This window comes from Podarcis muralis, chromosome 13 (assembly GCF_964188315.1).
Source record: "Podarcis muralis chromosome 13, rPodMur119.hap1.1, whole genome shotgun sequence".
Lineage (NCBI taxonomy): Eukaryota > Metazoa > Chordata > Lepidosauria > Squamata > Lacertidae > Podarcis > Podarcis muralis.
Window position 1 is genome coordinate 38,607,289 of NC_135667.1, and position 23,243 is coordinate 38,630,531.

A 23,243-nucleotide genomic window follows, 5' to 3' on the forward strand; every position below is an offset into this window, starting at 1 on the left:
GTAAATTCAAAGTTGCTCGTAGCGGACGACGCAGGAGCCCTGCCCTTCTGCCCCTGACCGCCCTGCCCGGGCTTTGACTCTCTTCACTCTCCTAGACTATATTAGTATTATTATTAATTTTATTTTCATTTTCACATTTGCTTGGCCTTACTGGCCATTCAACTGCATTGCCACCCCGTTGCCATAGCGCGCTTTGTGGCTTCTGCGCGTACCGCGCCTGCAGTTCGTCTCCGCCCACACGACGCTACGTCACCGGCGCAGATCTGGGGGGGGGGGGGGGAGGGCGGTTTCGCCGCGTTCCTTCCGGCCGGCGCCGCGAGGCATGCCGGGAGTTGAAGTCCCGCCGCCCTCGCCCGGTGCTCGCTGGGAATGGTAGTTCTCCGCCCACGCCCTTTGCACTGTCAGCCTGGCCTTGAAAGGAAGCGGCTCCCGGGGATGGGCACGGCGCGGAGTTTTAGTTGCTGGAGTCCCAGCTTCGCGAGGGTAAGATGCTTTTATTGTTATTATTATTGTTATTTTTCTCCTCCTGGGAAGTCTGGGTATTGTTGGCCAGGCTATTAAGCTGGCTGGGGAAGGGGATTTAACAACAACAACACAACAACAACAACATCAACAACAACAGGGGAGGGCTTCTTTTAAGACTGGGGGCTCTACCATTAACTAAAACAACTGCGCTTTAGAGCATGTACAGAGTGCTGCCAGCCTGCTAGGGAAGGATCAGCAGCTCCCCCCAGTGCAGCAGCCTATTAAATTGCGATTAGGGAAAGTTTTCTAGCGAAAAGGAAAGGACTGTGAGCTGTAAGCTCTCTCTCTGGTTTTTTTAAAAATATATACAAAAGTAATATGGTTGTATCTATGATTGGGATTAGGAAAAATTTCCTGGTGAAATAGAAGACTATGAGCTGCCAGCTGGCCTGTAGGCCTCTAGACTTTTTAATAATATGTTTATAATTGCTTTTGGAAACACACTCTGGGCATGGGGAATTACCGGTAACTCTCCTGTCCAGGCGGTTCGATGTTGTTTGTTTGTTTTATTCGTTTAGTTAGCTAAAAATCTATACGCTGCTTGCTTTCAAAGAAAAACAGCAGCCCTCAAAGTGCTTTGCAAGAAGATCAGGCGATAAAATCCAGGCGCTTTGAAACGTAACGAAAGTTAAAATGCTAAAACAGGTTCGGATTATCTCAGCTTCCTATTTATTTACTACATTTGGATGCCGTCCTTCGTTTGTAGATTTCAGGGCGGTTTACAACATAAAAATACAAGGTGGAAACACAAAATACACAACGAAATGAACCAATATACCTCCCTGCCCCATGCTAGTCTTCACTCAGAGTAGGACCACTGGAATTAAAAGGCAGGAGTAACTTGGGGGTTCCTTGGTTTCTGTGGATCTGCTTTCTCAGTTTGAATGCAGCAGCGCTGTGTCTTTCTTCTTAGTATGTACACTGGTAGCTACTATATTTTAGGGGACCTTTTTAAAAAGCCAGTACAGTTGCGACATAAATTGGCACTGCTTTGCGGACATTACCTTGCTTGCCTGGGGAACTTAGTTAGTGAGGACTGGTTTGGACAATTATAGTTATAGCAAATTGCAGTAGAGCTCTTCTGTTCCTGTTAAAACAAAATAAAGCAGGGTGGAAGGGGGAAAACGGTTTTGATCTTTAAACGTTAAGTGCCTTTAGTCTGCAATCCTAACACTACTTACCCAGGATTATTGAATTCAATAAGACTTGCATCAGAATAGACAGGGTTCTGCAGTACAGTATATTGTGGAGGAATGACTGTTTTTAGACCTAATGGTTCAAAACGCTTTCGGTGAAGTCAGTTTTAATGCTGCAGCTACATTAATTGCGTGAATTTTATGTGAATTTTGATCGTAACGATTGTATCACGTATTATATTTTGTTGTTTGTAAATTAGTTGTACGCTGTCCTGTGACTGCGTTGAAGGGCGGTATAAAAATACATCAATAAATAATAAATTTCACCAATAAATAGATCTTGGTGGTGATTTCTTTAAGCACTCTTTCTTTTTTACTACTCTAGTGGCTAAAATATTTGATTTCTGTGTGGTTTAGTATTATGCGTTTTGATTCTTTCTCTTCCATCTCTTAGACTTTAGGAATATTTATTTATGTGGGATCATGTTATTTGTTGCATTCAGATACTGCCTTTGTGCCATGGAAATTTACATTTGTCATTATGCACTTGTGGCTTCTGTGGTGCTGTTGATGATGGTCGAAGTCTCAGCAGTGATTGGTTGGGACTTCCCTGATGCTGAGGTCAGGTGGGAGCAGGCAGGAGAGTCTCTGGCTGCCATTGGCTGAGCTGCTGTGATGCAAGAGAGGGGACGTGGCAGGTAGGAATGCCTTGGAGATGAGTAGAAGAGAAGGCAGGTGACTTGAGAAGGTGTTAGGCCTAGGGCAACTTAAAAGAGGTTAAGAGTAAGCAAAGGGGTAGCCGAGAAGACTAAAGGAAGCCGCTTGAGAGGGTAAGGGAAATGATGAGACAGAATGGGCAAAGAGGAAAGGGGCCAATGTGAGAAAGGCCAAGGAACACATAGTTGATGTGAAACTACCAGCCAGGCAGTAGCTCACTAATGCAATTGCATTGATTTCCCTGCCTTCTCTGTCTTCTGTGATTTCATCATTGGACTTTCTTTCCAGGGCTGATCTCTTGCAGGAAGAACCTCTTGGACCTGCGTAGATGTGATGTCCGGGTCCGGACGAAACGAAGCTCCTGGGGTGTACCATGAGCGGCAGCGGCTGGAGCTGTGTGCCGTCCATGCCCTCAACAACGTCCTGCAGGAACGAATTTTCACGCAAGAGGCGGCGGATGAGATCTGCAAGAAGTGAGTGGCTGGAACGTCTTGTGCTTTCGCCTCTCGCTAATACCTCTGTATCTGCTTTCAAGATTCCCAGAGGAGACTTTTCTCTGCATGCAGGATCCTTTTATCAATGCCCTAACAGCCTTTCAGCTCTGTAAATCGCTTATTACAGTCGCCTTTTAAAATTCCCCGACAGTCAATTGTTTTTTCAAGGAGGGGGGAGGGAGAGGAAAGCGAAGGCTGTATCTCCTTCATATTTCCTGCTGTGCCCCCCAAATCTGGCAGCCTTGAGGACTAAAACCTCCAGGCTGACTGCTGGAGAACCCCCATAGACAGCCCCCACAGTACCATGAAATGCATATGAGCAGTGTAGGAAACTCAGATATACAGTGGTACCTCGGGCTATAGACGCTTCAAGTTACAGACGCTTCAGGTTACAGATGCTTCAAGTTACAGACTCCACAAACCCAGAAATAGTACCTTGGGTTAAGAACTTTGCTTCAGGATGAGAACAGAAATCGTGTGGCGGCAGTGCAGCGGCAGCAGGAGGCCCCATTAGCTAAAGTGGGACCTCAGGTTAAGAACAGACCTCTGGAACGAATTAAGTTCTTAACCCGAAGTACCACTGTATAAGCTAGGCGCCAAACAGCTCTTTAAACCAAAGTTACAGTTGCCATAATGAAATGTCTCATTGCCATTTTGGGGCAGGACGTCTCTAAAGTCTTATTTTTCAAATGATGGACTGACTGTGATTGATTCTCAGTTATAGATCTGCTAGATCAGATGACAACCTTGAGCTAGGTTAAGAGCTTTGAGAACTTAAAGAAGAAAAGTACCTTGATGCAGGGACAGTCCACACACACACACACACACACACACACACACACACACATAAGGTAAAGAGACCCCTGACCATTAGGTCCAGTCGTGACCGACTCTAGGGTTGCGGCGCTCATCTCGCTTTATTGGCTGAGGGAGCCGGCGTACAGCTTCCAGGTCATGTGGCCAGCATGACTAAGCCGCTTCTGGCGAACCAGAGCAGCACACGGAAACGCCGTTTACCTTCCCGCCTATTTATCTACTTGCACTTTGACGTGCTTTCGAACTGCTAGGTTGGCAGGAGCAGGGACCGAGAAATGGGCGCTCACCCTGTCATGGGGATTCAAACCGCTGACCTTCTGATCAGCAAGTCCTAGGCTCTGTGGTTTAACCCACAGCGCCACCCGTGACCCTATATATATATATATATATATATATATATATATATAGGCTGATTCCAACCTCTTTCTTGATGGTAACTGCTCCTGCCCAGGCTACCCAGAAAAAGCATTTTGGTTCCAGAAATTCATTCTGATTGTGCGGATAAAATACAACTAATGGAATTCTACGGGATGGGGCATTAGTGGGTGAAAGAAACAGTCCAGCTCCAATGATCCCCAGGCATGCGCCTCCAGATGGTGGAAATGTCAGGCATCATCCTGGCTCCCAGGCATCTTCTCCGAGTCAAAAGTGGTCGAAAGCCATGGCTAATTTTGAACACTGCGTGTGAGGTTTGGCATAACTTGTGCTTAACTGGCTTTCAGTGAATCATCTTTAAAACACAGTTCTGCATCGGCACATGGTGGCACATCACCCCTTCCGCTTGGCGTGGACCTGCCCGTCTCTTCTCGTGCGCCTTTAAATTCAGGAGCGCTGCACTAGGGTAGGGCACTAATTCTGCATGCCTGTCACCGAAGGGATGGTCCTCCCGTGTCTTTGACAGTTGATGGATGGACTGGGCAACTCCCAAGGTGTTTTCCTTTAGTCACTTAAATCCACTGGTCATCGTGGTACTTTAATTAGCACAGTGCAGATATATATCTTGCACTCAGCAGCCACTCCAGCGGATGGAACAGGTGTGAAGTCAGCATCTGAAATACTGCTTCTTTTGCCGTATAGATCTGTTGATTGATTGTTCATTTTTATACAGCGTTGTTCGGGGCAAGCACGCCTCCCTGGGGTATAATATTTCTCCGGAAAAGCAGAGGAGGCAGTTGAATAGAAAGATGTACACATCCTTTATTCTCGATATATTTTGAGGGTGACTCTCTCCGGGGACAAGTTTCTACAAACTTGAAACGGGCAGAAACAGAACAGGATGTGTGAAACGCACATATTTTATTCGGCACAAACTTAGGAGAAGCAAAAATCTGCAGGTTGATAATAAATGAGTAAATTTGCAGGATGATAAAAAAGAAATAACAACAGCTACATAGTAACATCATTGGGTTGGTGCTTTTACAGAATAGAAGAAAGAAAGGACTATCTCTTGGAGAATACAATATAGCATTTGACAGAGGAAGATGGAAATGGGGCTGGGGGAGTTTGCAATGCAATTCAGTAATGATGTACAGTGGTACCTCGGATTAAGTACTTAATTCGTTCCGGAGGTCCGTACTTAACCTGAAACTGTTCTTAACCTGAAGCACCACTTTAGCTAATGGGGCCTCCTGCTGCTGCCGCACTGCCGGAGTACGATTTCTGTTCTCATCCTGAAGCAAAGTTCTTAACCTGAAGCACTATTTCTGAGTTAGCGGAGTCTGTAACCTGAAGCGTATGTAACCTGAAGCGTATGTAACCCGAGGTACCACTGTACTTAGGTTAAATCATACATACGGACTAAGGGGTTGTGCTGACCACAGAAGGTGGGTATTGAGGAGAGACAACATGATGTGGTTAAAGCCCTAAATGCCCTCAGCCCTGTATACCTGAAGGAGCATCTCCACCCCCATCGCTCAACCCAGACACTAAGGTTCAGCTTCAAAGGCCTTCTGGCGGTTCCCTCATTGCGATAAGTGAAGTTACAGGGAACCAGGCAGAGGGCCTTTGTGGTAGTGGCATCTGTCCTGTTCTGCCATCAGACGTTAAGGAGTTGAGTAATTACAGTGGTACCTCGGGTTACATACGCTTCAGGTTACAGACTCTGCTAACCCAGAAATAGTGCTTCAGGTTAAGAACTTTGCTTCAGGATGAGAACAGAAATCGTGCAGCGGCGGCAGCGGGAGGCCCCATTAGCTAAAGTGGTGCTTCAGGTTAAGAACAGTTTCAGGTTAAGCACGGACCTCTGGAACGAATTAAGCACATAACCAGAGGTACCACTGTGTAGTGGTACCTCAGGATGCGAACGGGATCCGTTTGCATCCTGAATGGAAAATAAGACGTGTGTGTGCGGGTCGCGTTTGCCGCTTCTGCGCATGTACATGACATCATTTTGACTGACTGCACATGCGAGAGCAGTGAAACCCGGAAGTAACACACTCCGTTACTTCCGGGTCGCTGCAGAGCGCAACCCGAAAGCGCTCAACCCAAAGCGTATTTATCCCGAGGTATGACTGTATATAACATTTTGGAAATATCTGAAGGCAACCCTGTGTAGGGAAGCTTTTAATGTTTTACTATGTTTTTATATATGATGGAAGCCGGCCCAGTCAGATGGGTGGGGTACACAATAATAATTCGAAACAGTAATTCTCGGATTGGGGTCCTACGCTGATCCCAAGAATTTCCCTGTGCCTTATTCTTTCACTGGTGTCCAGCCCTCTGATTCTTACAGTGAGTCCTTCCTTCCTTCCTTCCAACAGGCTGGCCCCAGATGCCAGGTGGAACCCGCACCGCAGCTTTCTGGGAACCGGGAACTATGATGTCAACGTCATCATGGCAGCTCTTCAGAGTGTGGGTCTAGAAGCCATCTGGTGGGACAAACGGAGGTGAGGAGAGCAGCAACCTTTGCCTGGTGTTGTGCATCACCCTGGCGCAGGCGACTTTGCAGGCTCCCCATCATCTCCCGGCTTGCCATTGCTACGGTGGCCCTCCCATTGGCAGATCCTCTTCTACCTTCCTCTTTTAGCTTCTTTCTTTATTATGTTTATGGGATGCCTTTCTGCCGAATTGCTGGGGGCCACGGCTGACAATCTAAGGTGCAATTCTATTATACGAAAGGAAAACAGAATGAGAAGTGAAGGGAGAGGCGGGGGGAAGGGAACTAAGCAGAGTTGCATAGCATCTTCAGATCTAATAACCGGATGGAGTGGCCACTGCAGTGAGAGCGTCTGGAGAGAAAGAGGGCAGCCAATTGGCGTCTAGTCCCAGCTGAGTTCATGGAGGGGTCTTGCTGGCTCAAGGCGGCAGGAAGTGTCCCCGTTTCACCTCTCCATGTTACGCTGTGCACATGGAGATGAATTGCGAGCATCCGAGGTGAATTGGTCTGCACTGCAATGTTGAGTAAGGCAGGCCAAAGTCTCATGGAACTAGAGGCAGCGCTGAAATCTCCCACCATTTGTCCTTTTGATATGATTGCAGTCCCCATAGGGTAGGCATCTCCAACAGGTCAACCACAATCTACCGGTCGATCGTGGGGCGTCCCTGGTCATCTTCTCCCCAAAAAATCTCAGCGACTTTGGTCAATCCAATGAGTAGATCACTGCCAGTTTTATTATAGTGGGAGTAGATCGCAGTCTCTTGGGAGTTGGACATGCCTGCCATAGGGTGTTTTTGTTGTTGTCCTCTACCGTGAATTGGACCTGGAATTCTGGAGAATGTGGAAGTGACATTTTGCTCCCAGATAATCTCCTCCTTTCCCAAGGACTGACTGTGTTGAGACCAGGGTGGGTTAAAAAAAGAGAAAAAATCAGATTTTTGAAATAAAATGCTTTTGGAGGAAAAATCTTTCTAAAGATAGTTTTCTATTTAAGTTACATTATAGTCCAAAGGCTATTCATCAGGAAATAAGGATACGTTTTAAGTTTTTCATATGTGCTAAAACTCAGTCTAAGTTTTTTTTTTAAATTGTTTAACCACATCAGTTAACAAACATGGATACATGTGCTATAATGTTATTGTTTTAGTGAAATAAATCGTTTACATTGTTATTAAGGAAATGATTATTTTTCTTCTTCCAATAAAGTACGGCAGAAAAGTTGTCCAGATATAAACAGTTAACTTATTAAACCTCACAATAATTTTGTAATTATCGGTCTATGTAGTTCTAATCAGTAATTTTTGATATAACTGCAAAAACTACTCTGAAAAATTATTTTTTCCAAAAACGAAACCTCCATTTGGTTGTAAATATTAAGATTATAATAGCAAGAATGAGTCTTTCTGTAAAAAAATAAAATAAAAAAAGATTTAAATCAAGTCTTACTGACTAGTGATTTAAATCAAATCCACCCTGGTTGAGACCTGCTTTAGCTTCTTAACAGCTCAACACCGTTGAGTTTCTACGAGTCACTTCAGAAATCTGTGTCTCTCTCTAGAATCCTCTTTGACCAGTCTCATCTCCCTTTGTGCCTTAGGCCCCTAGAGCAGCTCTCCCTGGAGGAGGTTCTTGGCTTCATCATCAACGTCCCGTCCAACGTGTGTCTGGGCTTCCTGTCCCTCCCAGTGAGGCGCCGCCACTGGATCGCCGTGCGCCAGCTTGACGGCACCTACTACAACCTTGACTCCAAGCTGAAGGGTCCGGCTCCAATCGGTGGTGAATCTGACCTCAGGTACTGCTCCTGTGGCTGGTTTGGGGACGACTACTGTGTAGTCCCAGGGACGCAGGTGGCGCTGTGGGTTAAACCACAGAGCCTAGGACTTGCCGATCAGAAGGTCGGCGGTTCGAATCCCCGCAACAGGGTGAGCTCCCGTTGCTCGGTCCCTGCTCCTGCCCACCTAGCAGTTTGAAAGCACGTCAAAGTGCAAGTAGATAAATAGGTACCACTCCGGTGGGAAGGTAAACAGCGTTTCCGTGCGCTGCTCTGGTTCGCCAGAAGCGGCTTAGTCATGCTGGCCACATGACCTGGAAGCTGTACACCGGCTCCCTCGGCCAATAAGGCGAGATAAGCGCCGCAACCCCAGAGTCAGTCATGACTGGACCTAATGGTCAGGGGTCCCTTTACCTTTATTGTGTAGTCCCAGTGATTTATTTTTAAATACTTTATATCCTGCCTCCTTTATCCTCCTCGCGCCCCAAAGCGAATTAGAGTTGGCTTACACCAAAGCAGATTGTGCAGTGGAATAGAATTTATAGTGTGAGAAAGAAGACCTCAAAGCTCATTTTGCTGATTTAAAGGAATCCACTGTGATAGCATTCCTGCTAGATGGCTATTCGGCAATGAATAAGAAACACATTATAACCTTACTGGAAAACCAAACACCATCAGTTTTGGAGGTTAACGTTGCTTAAATAACAAGCGCATCAGAAAACTCGGTTAAAAGACTTCTGGGATAGTCTTGCCTTCTCTTTGCCAGGCCTCTAGAAGAGTATGAAGTGTTGGGTCCTGACAAGCTTCCCTTGGAAGATTATTCATAGAATCACAAAATTGTAGAGTTGGAAAGGGACCCCAAGGGTCATGTAGTCGAACCCCTTGCAATGCAGGGAACTTGGCTAAAGCCTTCATGGCAGATGCCCAAACAATCTATGCTTAAAAACCACCAGCGAAGGAGAGTCCATAGGTAGGTGCTGTTATCAAAAAAGCCTGGCTTCTAGTAGCTGTTCATGGTATGTCATTCGGCAATGGGAGAGAGCAAAGGTGGAGATGGAGAAGGAATATAAAGGAGGAGCCTGAAGATACACGGGTCCCAAGAATACTCGAGGTGGTAAAAAGAAGTTTGTGTAGTTTTAATCTCGCCACTGCCAACATGTAAAGGAGCGTCTCCACCCCCGTTCTGCCAGGACACTGAGGTCCAGCTCCAAGGGCCTTGTGGCGGTTCCTTCACTGCGAGAAGTGAGGTTAACAGGGAACCAGGCAGAGGGCCTTCTTAGTAGCGGCGCCCGCCCTGTGGAACGCCCTCCCATCAGATGTCAAGGAAATAAACAACTACAGCGGACGCTCGGGTTGCGAACGTGATCCATGCGGGATGCACGTTCGCAACCCACAGCATTCGCAACCCGCGTCTGCTTTTGTGCGGGTTGCGATTTTGTGCTTCTGTGCATGCGCAAAGTGTGATTTAGCGCTTCTGCGCATGCACGATCGCTAAAACCCAGAAGTAACCCGTTCCGGTAATTCCGGGTTTCGGCGGTCCGCAACCTAAAAAAACGCAACCTGAAGCGGCTGTAACCCGAGGTATGACTGTATCTGACTTTTAGAAGACATCTGAAGGCAGCCCTGTTTAGGGAAGTTTTTAATGTTTGATGTTTTATCGTGCTTTTAATCTTCTGTTGGGAGCCGCCCAGAGTGGCTGGGGAAACCCAGCCAGATGGGCGAGGTAGAAATAATACATTATATAATAAATTTATCATTACTATTATGGTTTTGTTACTCTGAGCTGACAGCATGAGAGACGTATTTGAGAGAGATACATTTGGGAGATGTTACTGCCACCACCTCTGTAGCCCCCCCCCCCATTCCTGAGCTCAGAGGAAACTGACGTTGTTCTCTGGACATCTTTGGGATTCACAAAGACACGAGCCAAACAGCCCACTCGCTGCCTTTTGAGTTACACAAGGGAACTCGGCAGCGTGTGACAAAGCAGGCGGGTATGGGATTCAGAACCAAGTTCACTTTTTGCAGCTGTGCAAGGATAAACGCAATGCTTTATTCAGAAGGTTGCAGGTGTTCCCCCTCCCCCACACACTTATGCGGGATTTATGTTCTGGGCTTATGCGGGATTTATGTTCAGGATTTAAGTGAAATTGCATAAAGTGGGGAACCACCCCACTTCAAAAGGGGAGGAGAGAGAGAAGGAGACTCATATACACCGCTGCAGCTGTTGCCTGGAAGTTGCTCGGGGTCGCTGCCCAGCCTGTCCCGAGTCTTCCCATATTGAAGGCCGCTGCCCGGCACACCTTTCCCCGCTCATTTCTGAGCAGCAGCCCTGAGCAAGAGAGGACCAATTAATTTATTAATTACGCGGCGACCCATGTAAGCATGGTTGCATGCAAGTGGAGTGTATAACATAAGCGTAAGAACCCTTTGCCGATAAAATACAGGCTTAACAGTATATGGTGTATTTGGGAACTGGGAGTACAGAACAGAAAATGGCAAAGCCAGCTTGCCTCATGCTAATACCAACCATTAGAGTCACACACCTCACTAGCAGATTTCATCCAGGCATGTATGGTTTTTGCAGTTTACGATGCTTCAGCCAAATTGGAGCTGTTAGACCCAGGCCAAAAACCAGTTTAAATAAATAAATAAATTTTATTTATTAAATAAATAAATAACTGCCCGGATACAGAAGGGTAGATTTTCCGTCAGCCGGTCGGGTCCCGGGAACATATCCCCCCCCCCAGTTCTGGAGGGTTATGTGCTGGAATATGTGCTCAGTGGATTTCTGCACAGTCACTGTGACCTTGACGTAGTCTTGCATCAGACACGCAGTGTCAGGGAACTGCCATCGGAAGGACAGGAGGTGCAAAGGCTCCCTCAGGTTGAAAGAGACGGAGCAGCTGAAGAGGGAACCAGTAGGGGGCGAGCAGGAACTTCCAGGGAAAGTGAGTCGGAGGGGTGGCTCAGAGACGTTTCCAGCGAAAACAGTGGAGAGGTCTCAGGACCTCCTATAGGGACACCCACGCCTCGCCGGAAACTGTCACGCAGAGAGTCCAGAAGACGTGTTTCCGTGAAAGAGCTTTTATGTTGGAAACGTTTCCGAAAGCAACCACTTTCGGATTCTACTAGCGATTGACGCAGCCATGCCGGAGGGGCTCCGTCACAGGCAGAGGTTTGAAAACCTGATCAAACTCTGAGGGACTTGCATTTTACGCACAAGCAGCTCATCATCCCACCACAGCAATCCGAAAGTCCCTGAAAGCCAGCTTGTGCAAGCAGCGGCATCATGAGCGACCCAGCCGGAACCGGAGGAGCAGGAGCAGCTGGAGGAGGTCCAAGCCTGGAAGAAAGGTACAGGGCGTTGGAGATCCAGCTGGCCATGCAAACGGCGAGGCTTGAGGAGAGGAGGGCTCAGGATGCAGAAAAGGGAAAGGAGAAAACCACCCCGATAGCCAGAAAGGTGCCAGGATTGGTGCAGAAATTCGGGGGAGATCCCAGAAACTATCATGCCTTTAGAACTGAGATGCAATACGCTCTCAACCTGCAGTATGATGACTTCCCCGACGAGGAATCGCGAGTGGCTTTTGTAATTGGCCATCTCGAAGGGGGGGCGAAGGATTGGGTTCGACCCCTGATGGCAGTGAATAATGAGATACTAAAGGACACGAGGAAGTTTTTTCGTGCCATGGACCTGATGTTTTCCAGTGACATTGAGCAGGGGGTGGTACGAAGGCAGTTAATGGCTTGCAAACAGGGGAGCAGATCTGTCCGTGAGTACTGGACTGAGTTTACTATGCTGATTCATAAATTGGGGTGGGACCTATCGGCGGAACCCATCCAAATGCTTTTTGAAGAGGGGCTTTCTTCGGCCGTTAAAGATGAACTTTCCCGGGGGCCAAGGGCGGAGTCTATGGATCAGCTGACCAAATCCGCGCTGGCCATAGGAGCGCGCCAGGAAGCGAGAGCTTTGGAAAGGCGGGAAGGGAAAGGAGAACGTTGGAGGGAACTGCGCATTCCGGACATTCCAGAGCCACCTTTCCCGCCGGCAGAGCCGATGGAAGTTGGAACAGCGCGGGCGCGCGCAGTTTCAAATCCCAGTGAAGGGCGGAAGAAGGAGGGAAAGAGCGCCAAGAAATGTTATCTCTGCCAACAGCCAGGGCACTTTGCCAGAGTCTGCCCACAAAGAAAGGAATGGCAAGGGATGGCAGGAGCTGTGGGGGAAAGGGAGGAGGAAAACAAGGAGCAAGTAAAAGCCAACGCCTGGCTGCCACCGTCGGGGCACAGCAGCCAGGCCAAAGAGCAGTGAAAGTGCCCACGCCAGAACCACCCAGACCTGCTTTAGTGATAGAAGTGTCACTAGAGCTGCCAAATGGACACCCCCTACAGGTCAAGGCGCTTTTGGATTCAGGCAGCTCCTGTAATTTTATGAGTAAGGAGTTTGCAGCTGAGCACCAGATACAGACCATCCCTTTAAGTAATCCCTTGCAGGTGACCACGATTGATGGCAGAGAGCTGTTGGGAGGAGAAGTTAGCCAACAGACTGTCCCGATGATAATGAGGGTGGCAAGGCACACTGAACGGATAGCGTTTAATGTGGCCACCTTGGGAGGAGCTCCCATCATTTTGGGGATGAGCTGGCTGGCGCTACACGATCCGCTAGTGGGCTGGCATCAGAGGGTGGTCTCCTTTGGGTCAGCGCATTGCCTAGAACACTGCAAGCAGGGGAAGGTTCAGGGCGGAGACAGAGTCACCCTAGCCGGGATGGAAGTAATGGGCAGAGGGAAGGTGCCCCCGCAATACGCAGATCTGAGCAACGTATTCAGCGAAAGGGAAGCAGACAAACTGCCGCCGCATAGACCCTTTGACTGTCAAATCAACCTACTCCCTGGGGCCCAACTCCCAGTGGGCAAGCTGTACGCCATGTCCGACAGGGAGATGCAGGAGCTGAGGGAGTTCATTGACAAAAACCTGAAGCGAGGTTTCATCAGAGAGTCCCGAGCGGTGGGGGGCAGCCCAGTGTTTTTTGTGGACAAAAAAAACACAGATAAGCCGAGACTTGTGTGTGACTTCAGGGCCTTGAATGCAGTGTCGGAACCCCTGGCTTTCCCTATGCCCCGAATTGATGACATTTTGACCAGGGTAAGGAAGGGAAAGATTTTTACAAAGCTGGACCTGCGGGGGGCGTACAATCTGATACGCATAAGGAAGGGAGATGAATGGAAGACCACCATGTTCACCCCTTTGGGAGCCTTTGAATACCTCGTTATGCCCTTCGGTCTACAAGGAGGCTCCGCGTGCTTTCAAGCGTTTATTAACCACGTTCTGGGGCCTTTGCTCTACAAGAACTGTGTGGCCTTTTTAGACGACGTGTTGGTGTATTCGGAGGATGAGGAGCAGCATGTGAGGGACGTTCGAGAAGTGTTGGGCAGGCTGCAAGCCAACCAGCTGTGGGTGAAACTGGAGAAGTGCCAGTTTCATACCAAGGAGGTGGAATTCCTGGGGTACCGCTTGTCAGACAAGGGATTGGCCATGGATCCAGGCAAGGTCCAAGCGGTACTGGAATGGAAGACACCGAAGACCAAGAAGGATGTGCAAAGATTCTTGGGGTTTGGGAACTTTTATCGGAAGTTCATCAAGAACTTTGCCCACTTGACGGCGCCCATCACCGACTGCCTCAGCAGCAAGAAGAAATTTGTTTGGACGGCGGAGGCGGAGCGAGCATTTGAAGAACTGAAAAGGGCTTTCGCCTCGGAAGAACAACTTCTGCATGTGGATTTACGAAAACCCATGAGAGTGGAAACCGATGCGTCCGACCGGGCGGTAGGGGCGGTACTTCTTCAACCGGGGAGGAGTATGTCAGAGTGGAGACCGTGTGCCTTCTTCTCGCGGAAGCTGAATAAATCCGAGAGGAACTACACGGTGTATGACAGGGAACTACTTGCCATTCACGAAGCGTTCCGGAGGTGGAGACATTTATTAATTGGGGCACAACACAAGGTGCAAGTGTGCACCGACCACAAGAATTTAGAGTATTGGAGAACAGCTCGAGTGCTCAACCAACGACAAGTGAGATGGGCACAGGAATTCTCTAAATTCAACTTTGAAATTTGTTATGTGCCAGGTCCAGAAAACGTCAGGGCGGACGCTCTCTCCCGCAAACCAGAGTATTGGGAGGGGGAGGGGGCGATTGAAGAGAGACATGTCATCCCTGAGGACCGCTGGGTGTGTGGGGCGGCGCTGGTGGGGCAACGAGAACTGGTAGAGGAAACGGAAAATGATGAATATGCCCAGGATAAGCTCAGAGGACTCAGGGGGGAGGGCGAGAGCCCCGAAGGTTTTGAGGAAAGAAATGGGGCATTGTATTACAAAGGGGCACTGTATATACCCGAAGGTGAATTGAGGGGGAGAGTACTCAAGCAGTTGCACGATAGCCCCACGGCGGGACATTTTGGGCAACACAAGACCATGTGGTTGGTTACCAGGGAATTCTGGTGGCCCAAGGTGAGGGAAGATGTAAGGGAGTATGTAAGAGGGTGTGACCAATGTCAGCGAGCCAAAGGGGAAAGACGGGCGCCGGCAGGGTTATTAGAACCATTACCCACACCAGAACGGCCTTGGGAAGCGGTATCAATAGATTTTATGACGGATCTGCCGAAGTCCAAGGGGAAAACAGCCATCATGGTAGTAGTAGACCTGTTAACAAAGATGTGCCACTTTGTAGCATGCTCACATGCAGTCACAGCGGAAGAAACAGCGAAGTTGTTTGTAGAACACATCTTTAGGTTGCACGGGGCTCCCTTGAGGGTGATCTCAGACCGCGGCAAACAATTTACTTCCAGGTTCTGGAGGAAGCTCATGAGCTTGTTGCACGTGGAAGTCAATTTTTCAACGGCCCGGCACCCTGAAACCAACGGGCAGGCGGAAAGAGCAAATGGCATTCTTCAACAATATCTGAGGTGTTATGTCAATGACAGAGAGAACGATTGGGTCGAAAAGTTGGCGCTGGCAGAATTTGCCTACAATAATGCGGAGAATGTGTCCACAGGGATGAGCCCCTTTTTGGCTAATTACGGGTGTCACCCCAGGGCATTTCCAGGGGAGGGAGGGGAGAGATGGAGCGTTCCAGCGGCTGAACATTTTGTAGAAGAGATGGAAGCGATCCATCATCAGCTCCAGCTCAACTTAGAAAGGGCCAAGGCACAATATAAGAAGCAGGCAGACAAGAACAGAAGGGAAGGTGAAACCATAAGGGTGGGGGATCAAGTGTGGCTGTCAACCCAAGGGTTGCCGTTCAAAGGGGGTTGTAAGAAATTGAGGCCCAGAAGATTGGGACCCTTTGAGGTCATTCAGCAGGTCAACCCGGTGGCTTTCAAACTCCGGTTACCCAACCACATGAAATTGCACCCAGTGTTCCACAGGTCGTTACTGTCACCATACAGGGGGGGACGTGAAGGGGAGCACGTCAGGGGACCAGCCTTGGAAGAGAGGGAACGCAGCAACCATGTAGCGGAAATCCTCGATTCCAGGTGGAAGGGAAATCAGGTAGAGTATTTGGTGGCGTGGGAAGGGGAACCGGAGTCAGAAAACACCTGGGTGACTGCAGGGGAGGTCAATGACGAGGTTTTAACAGAAACGTTCCACCAAAGATTCCCTAGGAAACCACAGCCGGTAGAAAGGTTTAGGAGGGAGTACTTCGGCACCACCGACGAGGAACAGGAAATGGAAGGATTCACGGAGTCGGAGTTGGAAGAGGGAATAGACTCCGAAGACGAGGAGTATCGAGAGACGAGGGACAGTAGCAGGTGGAGGGAAGTGTTCGAAACTTCGGACGATGAGGAAGGTTCTTTCAGGGGTTTTACTTCCTCCCAGCCCGGAGGGGAGGAGACGGGAGGGGGTGAAGGGGGCCCTGGAGGGGAGGTGGATGTCAGGGAACTGCCATCGGAAGGACAGGAGGTGCAAAGGCTCCCTCAGGTTGAAAGAGACGGAGCAGCTGAAGAGGGAACCAGTAGGGGGCGAGCAGGAACTTCCAGGGAAAGTGAGTCGGAGGGGTGGCTCAGAGACGTTTCCAGCGAAAACAGTGGAGAGGTCTCAGGACCTCCTATAGGGACACCCACGCCTCGCCGGAAACTGTCACGCAGAGAGTCCAGAAGACGTGTTTCCGTGAAAGAGCTTTTATGTTGGAAACGTTTCCGAAAGCAACCACTTTCGGATTCTACTAGCGATTGACGCAGCCATGCCGGAGGGGCTCCGTCACAGGCAGAGGTTTGAAAACCTGATCAAACTCTGAGGGACTTGCATTTTACGCACAAGCAGCTCATCATCCCACCACACGCAGGTGGCAAGATGAACTGATTTAATGAAATGTCTTCCTCCGTGAAGACTGCGCCCAGAATCCTGAGCAAAAAGCCATTTTAAAATGAGGCTGAAAAGTAGGGTTCCTTTGCAGGAGGGGCAGGCAGAAGCCAGCCCCGAGGTACTTTGCAAAGTCTTGCTCTGGAAAGCAGTCGGGTCTCTTCCAGTCCCCATTTGCGTATCTGTCTGATTATATCCTTTGCATGATGGGTTAAGCTAGAGTTATACTGGGGAAATGGACCAGAGGGACCGTAATGTTGCCCCCTTTTTCTATTTGCAACTACTGATGCTGCAGAAGAGGTGCTTCTGTTTCTGCCACTGATGAGAGGCAAAGCCTGAAACCAGCTCAGAATAGTATCTGAAGAATGCTCCGCCCCCATTGTTCAGCCAGGACACTGAGGTCCAGCTCTGAGGACCTTCTGGTGGTTCTCTCATTGCGAGATGTGAAGCTACAGGGAACCTGGCAGAGGGCCTTCTTGGTAGTGGCACCTGCCCTGTGGAATGCCCAACTGACTGAACTTTGGAAGACATCTGAAGGCAGATCTAGTCCTGTTCAGGGAAGTTTATAATGGCTTTTTGGAAGTTTTAATGAAGTTTTTTTGTTGGGTGCCACCCCGAGTGGCTGGGGCAACCCTGTCAGATGGGCAGGGTTGTTGTTACTGTATTATTATTATTATTACAGTAGTACCTCGGGTTACAGACGCTTCAGGTTACAGACTCCGCAAACCAGAAATAGTACCTCAGGTTAAGAACTTTGCTTCAGGATGAGAACCGAAATTGCGCAGTGGCAGCAGGAGACCCCATTAGCTAAAGTGGTACCTCAGGTTAAGAACTGTTTCAGGTTAAGAACGGACCTCCAGAACAAATTAAGTTCTTAACCCGTGATACCACATTATTATTATTATTATTATTATTATTATTATTAGGAACCACCTTCTCCTGTAGGAACTTGCCCTTTCCCTGAGGTCCTCACTGAGGCTGTTTTCCAGGTTCCTCTTCCTTTGGGGAGGATATATGGGTGGTCACTGGAGATAAATTGTCTTCATGCTACTGCCCCAGCTTAGGGGATATTCTTTCCAGCGAGTCTTTTGGCAACCATCCTCCCAGTTTGCAGACACCGTGTTAAAACTCAGGCTGCTAAAGAGTTCTGAGGGTGCAGTCCTTTTGTGTCCTTACTTGTGAGCAGCACCAGCTGAGCACAGTGTTACTCGCTTCCGAGTTAGGGGCAGGCTAGCATATGGATTCCAGTTGCTCATGAGGAAATAGCAGCAGCCCTGCAGTGCTTCGTTTTACAAGGTGATGCATGGATGTGTCACAGAGCAGGCATTTGCTCTTCTCGGACAGCAGGTAATTGCTTTAAAGGTGGCATTTGCCACCCACGATTTTTATACGTATTAAAAATGGTAAAGAAAAGAAATCTGACAGAGTGGAAGCCCTTGGCTTTTCAAGAGGATAAGATGTCAGTCCAGCAGCGACTTAAAAACAATTTCGTTCTGCTGAACTTTTGACAGCTTATAATAATGTGATAAGTCATTTGTTTCCTGCCTGTTACAATCACAGGCAGTTGCCTTGCACCAAGTAAGAGCTTTGGTCCATGTAACTAAGTACACTTTTGCACTGGATCTGTTCCAGAGCTCCGGTCGGATCCCGAGGAATTCACAACCGGAGGTGCCTGTTCTGAGCATGCACATGCGCAGTAGAGCGCTTCTGCGCATGCGCACCTGGCGAAACCCGGGTTTGCCACGTGCATAACCCGAAGAATACGCAACCAGAGGTGTGCGTATCCAGAGGTACCACTGTATCGTCTACACCAGGAATGGGGACACCGTGACCCTCCAGAATGTTGGACTTCAACTCCCATCAACCCAGTCGTCTGGGATCATGGGAGTTGTAGTCCAGCAACAATCTGGAGGGCCACAGGTTCCCCCTTCCCAGCCTTCACTGACCACCAGAAGCTCTCCAGGATTTCAGAGAAAGATATCTTCCACTACAGTGGTACCCTGGGTTAAGACCTTAATTCGTTCCGGAGGTCTGTTCTTAACCTGAAACTGTTCTTAACCTGAAGCACCACTTTAGCTAATGGGGCCTCCCGCTGCTGCTGTGCCGCCAGAGCACAATTTCTGTTCTCATCCTGAAGCAAAGTTCTTAACCTGAGGTACTATTTCTAGGTTAGCAGAGTCTGTAACCTGAAGCGTATGTAACCCGAGGTACCACTGTACTTACCTGGATATTCTGGGAATTGAACCTAAAGGCCCTTCTGCAAGCAGTGCATGTGTTCTGTCACTAGGCTGTGGCGCTGCTGGTTCCGTTGCTGTGTGTCCCACTTTCAGAATGTATGTGCCTGACTTTGGGTTGTAAGTTGCGTTGAAAACGTGATGGTGCAAAGGCAAGTCATTAAAGAGGAACAAAATTGAGAAAACCAGACCGACTTCTTGTAGCCAGAGATCGTGCAGGCAATATTTTGTTTTCATTCTTTCATCGGATTCATGAAATAGAGTGTTAAAATTGAGGTGTGCACTGGGCAAAAGGGTCATTGCAGGATCAACCAAGCAAACCACGTGAGGAGGCACAAGATGGTAGGAACGTGGAGAACACAGCCTGGTCATCTGGGGGCGTGAGACATGAATGTCATCCATAATCTAAACAGCTGCTACAGCATCAAAGCATATAACCTCTTGTCCTCAAAAGCCATGGTAAGGCAGCTACTCCCCAGAGACGCTGCAGTGCCTTTTTGCCTTTGATAAAGACCAGCCCAGTAACTCTCCTGGAATTTTGTTCCTCCTCTTGAAACGCTACACCCCACTTGGAAGTCCTACTAGTGCCAGGCAAAATGAGCAATTTCCTTCTGGTGTGAGCTGGCAGCAGGGCAAGGGTGAAGTTTGGTAAACAGCCACGGCTATTTTGTGCTGCGACGGTTCTGCAACTGGATTTCTGTCAATGGGTGTTTGGAGCTCGCTTTGGGAGACCCTGCGAGATCCTGTTTGGGGAAGAACCTTTGACCACATGCCTTCTGTGCAGAATATCCCAGAATATTCAATTGCTGGTGTCTCCAGCAATCGCCCCCTGCACAAAACCCCCAAATTGCTACTGCTAGTCAAGAGTAATAATAATAATAATAATAATAATAATAATAATAATAATAATAATAATAATTTATTTATACCCCACCCATCTGGCTGGGTTTCTTCAGCTACTCTGGGCGGCTCCCAACAGAATATTAAAAACACGATAAAACAAACATTAAAAACTTTCCTAAACAGGGCTGTCTTCAGATGTCTTAGAAGTCGTGTGCCTTTTAGAAATCAAATACAGTGGTACCTCTAGATGTGAACGGGATCCGTTCTGGAGCCCCGTTCGCATCTAGAAGCAAACGTAACCCATGTCCGTGCATCTGCACGTGTGCGGGTCACGTTTCGGTGCTTCTACGCATGTGCATGACGTCATTTTGAGCGTCTGCGCAAGCGGCGAAACCCGAAAGTAACACGCTCTGTTACTTCCGGGTTGCTGCGGAGCGCAATTCGAACGCGCTCATCTCAAAGCACGTTCAACCGGAGGTATGACTGTACAGTCAAGCCTCTTCTTACGTCCGCCTCCGCTTGCGTCCATTTCGCCCAACATCCGTGGCAAACTCGGAAGTAACCGGCGGGTTTGCCGCCGTTCACACATGCGCTGGAGTGTCGGTCGCCATTCACACATGCGCAGAAGCGGCAATTGCTGTTCGCACATGTGCAAGAGCATCGATTGCTGTTTGCACATGCGCAGAAGCGGACAGTCGTCGCCTGCGCACAACAGCGCCTCTCCCAGCAACCCGTTTCGACTTCCAGACGGGCCTCCAGAACGGATTGTGGTCATAAGTAGAGGTTCCATCATAGTTGTTTATTTCCTTGACATCTGATGGGAGGGCGTTCCACAAGGCGGGTGCCACTACTGAGAAGGCCCTCGGCCTGGTTCCCTGCAACCTCACTTCTCACAGTGAGGGAACCACCAGAAGGCCCTTGGAGCTGGACCTCAGTATCCGGGCTGAACGATGGGGGTGGAGACACTCCTTCAGGTATAGACAATACTGAGCTAGATGGACCAATGGCAGCTTTCTACCTTCCTGTCCGTGACCTCTTCTTCCTTCCCTCTTCTTCACCACAGGGTGTTCCTGCAGGAAATACTGTCCCAGGGCCCTTGCGAGCTGCTGCTGGTTGTGCCCCATGAGTCGAGCGAAGCTGGGAACTGGCTGAGCACAGTCAGGTGACCCCTGGCGCCTGTGGATCCACGTTGGGGCCTGCCCTGAAGCACTCTGCCCCACCCTGTTGTGCTGGCTGCTGCATGCGTTGTGGGGGAGGAAGAAGCTGCACGTCCTCCCGTTTCTACACTGCCAGTCTGGGAGTGACAGTACGAGATCCGTCCTCCTCCCCTCTCCAGGAAATAGGAGCCCCCAGCTTCCCCCTTGCTTTTTAAAGACTTGGTCTGTCCTGGGACAGTGTGGAATAAAGGATGCAGTGCCCAAATGGTGGCAGGTCTCCTGGCGCGACCAGTTAAGACCTTTGAGATGAGTCATGCTATGTCTTCCAACAGCGACCAACCAGATCTTTGAAGGGTGTGTGTGTGTGTATATGTGTCTAGCTCTACAGGCAGGCTATGATGGTTCTGTCCAACCCTTGTGCGTTTCCTGGCATGTGGCAGTCGGTGATATAAATGTGTCTGACTACCCGGTTCTGCTTCCAGCCACTGTGGCATAGCAGACCTCTCTTCTCTGCTTATACGTGATCCCTTTCGTGGAAAGCCATTTCTGCTAGTGTATCACAGCGAGTTCCTTGGGCTAAGTGAGGACTTCCTTTGCCTTTTGCCTTAAATCTGCTGCCTCTTCATTTTGGGGCGATCGCTTCTCGGCCTTTTGGCTAAGATCAAGTGTAGTTTCATTTTGGGGCGAGGTGTTGGGTGCCTCCAAAAGGGTCCACTCTGGAGGATATTGGAAGGGGCAGTTTGCAGGACATCTCATTTTCTTTTTTTTTTTCCCTGCAGAAGGCCGTAGGAATGATATCTGGGGTTAAGAACTCTCGAGTTGGCTGTCTTGACGAGCGAAGTTGGGAAAGAGGGAGAAAAGGAGTGTGAAAGTGCAATTTTGCTAGCACGTCCGGGGAACCGGGGTGAAGTTGGCTAGAGGAATTATTGGGCTGGAGTCACAGATTGGCTTGCACACAGATGCAAGGCTGCAAGCACTTAACTCCTGGGCCCGTAATTGCTGGCTAACATAAATTCAACCAGGAAGCTTCTCCCAACAATGTTAGGTGTTGGGGAAAATCTGTCTGTCTGTTGGATTTCTATCTGTTCCAAAACACAGGTTGGATTGGGGTAGGGGGATAAGGTAGGTTTTTGTTTTTATTTTTGTGGGTGGAGGGAGTCTTCTTAAAGGAAAAGGTGTGTTTCTCATCCTCCAGGAGGAAAATTGCAAAGGGGTACATGACATTCCTTGCAGTAGGTCAGAAATGAGTGGGAGCTGCGCAGCTTTTCCGCAGCGGTCAGGAAGTGAGGCTAGTACCTTGCCCAGCTCTCTCTCGCCTCCCCCCCCACCCCGGTAATAATCCTTCCAGTCTTTATGCTTTGTGTGCTGTCCTTTTCCTGACAAGGAAAATACCCCCCCCCCCTCTTCCAAAACACAAGAACCCTTTTAAGTTCTCGGAAAACCGAAAAAGAAGGAAGAAAATAAACGATGCAAAACCAATAAAATGTGTGCTGGAGTTTGTGATTGTTCGGCGTGGAATTTATTTTTCTTCTTCCCTGGAATGGGCGGAGGGAGTCACACCTTCTTGCATAGGGAGAGTCAGCCTCTTGTTTTGGAAGAGTCACTGTGACTGTGTCGGGGAATGCATGAGTGGAGTGGGAAAGGTTGCCTATTGCAGGTAAGAAACCAGTTCTGTGTCGCTAATTACATTAGTGAGTGAGTGTTTCTGTGTCCTCACCGCTTCACAGATGAAAACAGAGACACTCTTTTCGTCTGCTGGTGCTAGCCCTCTTTTTTCATCAAAGTATATTTATTCATGTACTTTTGGGCTGCCATATTTCAAACAGTGAAAATCCGGACAGAAAAGTTGTTGAGCTTTTTCTTTTTTTTGGGGGGGGGGGCGCAAAATCACTTTTTAAAAATGCCGCTTTTGAGCTATTTTTATGGATAAATGGCAAAACCCTCACTGCAGACATGGGCTGCCAAAATCCAGACGTATGGCAACCCTATGTATCTTTATTAAAATATCTATATCACTCTTCCTCTAAGGACGTCAGGTCAGTTTTCAATACAAAAACGCTTAAATATAAAAAAAACCCCACACCCCCATTTTAAAAGACCATTGATTGTTCAATTAGCCAAATGTCTAGAAGAAGAAGAATGTTTTTGCTTGGTGCCTAAATATCTGTAATGAAGGCGCCGGGCGAGCCTCCCTGAGGAGACCATTTCACAAGCAGGGAGCCACCACAGAAAAGGCCCGTTCTCCAGACCTGTTGCGGAAGAGGCACATGAGGAAGGGCCTCAGGTGATGATCGTGGGGGTCCTGGTTGCTACCATT

The 23,243-nt window shown here is 48.7% G+C and overlaps 1 protein-coding gene across 1 annotated transcript; it reads left to right on the forward strand.

Moving 5' to 3' along the window:
* Window positions 1-346: 346 nt before the first annotated feature.
* Window positions 347-22,429, forward strand: JOSD2 (Josephin domain containing 2). Its single transcript, XM_028702850.2, has 5 exons — window positions 347-483; window positions 2,667-2,851; window positions 6,448-6,573; window positions 8,161-8,355; window positions 20,833-22,429. Exons 2-5 carry the CDS (start codon window positions 2,712-2,714, stop codon window positions 20,933-20,935), a joined length of 564 nt encoding a protein of 187 aa, XP_028558683.2. The 5' UTR covers window positions 347-483; window positions 2,667-2,711; the 3' UTR covers window positions 20,936-22,429.
* Window positions 22,430-23,243: the final 814 nt, after the last annotated feature.

Excerpts from the sequence above, each read along its gene's own strand:
- JOSD2 (XM_028702850.2), top strand. The coding sequence starts at position 2,712 with ATGTCCGGGTCCGGACGAAACGAAGCTCCTGGGGTGTACCATGAGCGG. Across the intron at positions 2,852-6,447 it reads GCGGATGAGATCTGCAAGAA|GCTGGCCCCAGATGCCAGGT; the intron begins GTGAGTGGCTGG and ends TCCTTCCAACAG. Across the intron at positions 8,356-20,832 it reads GGTGGTGAATCTGACCTCAG|GGTGTTCCTGCAGGAAATAC; the intron begins GTACTGCTCCTG and ends TCTTCACCACAG.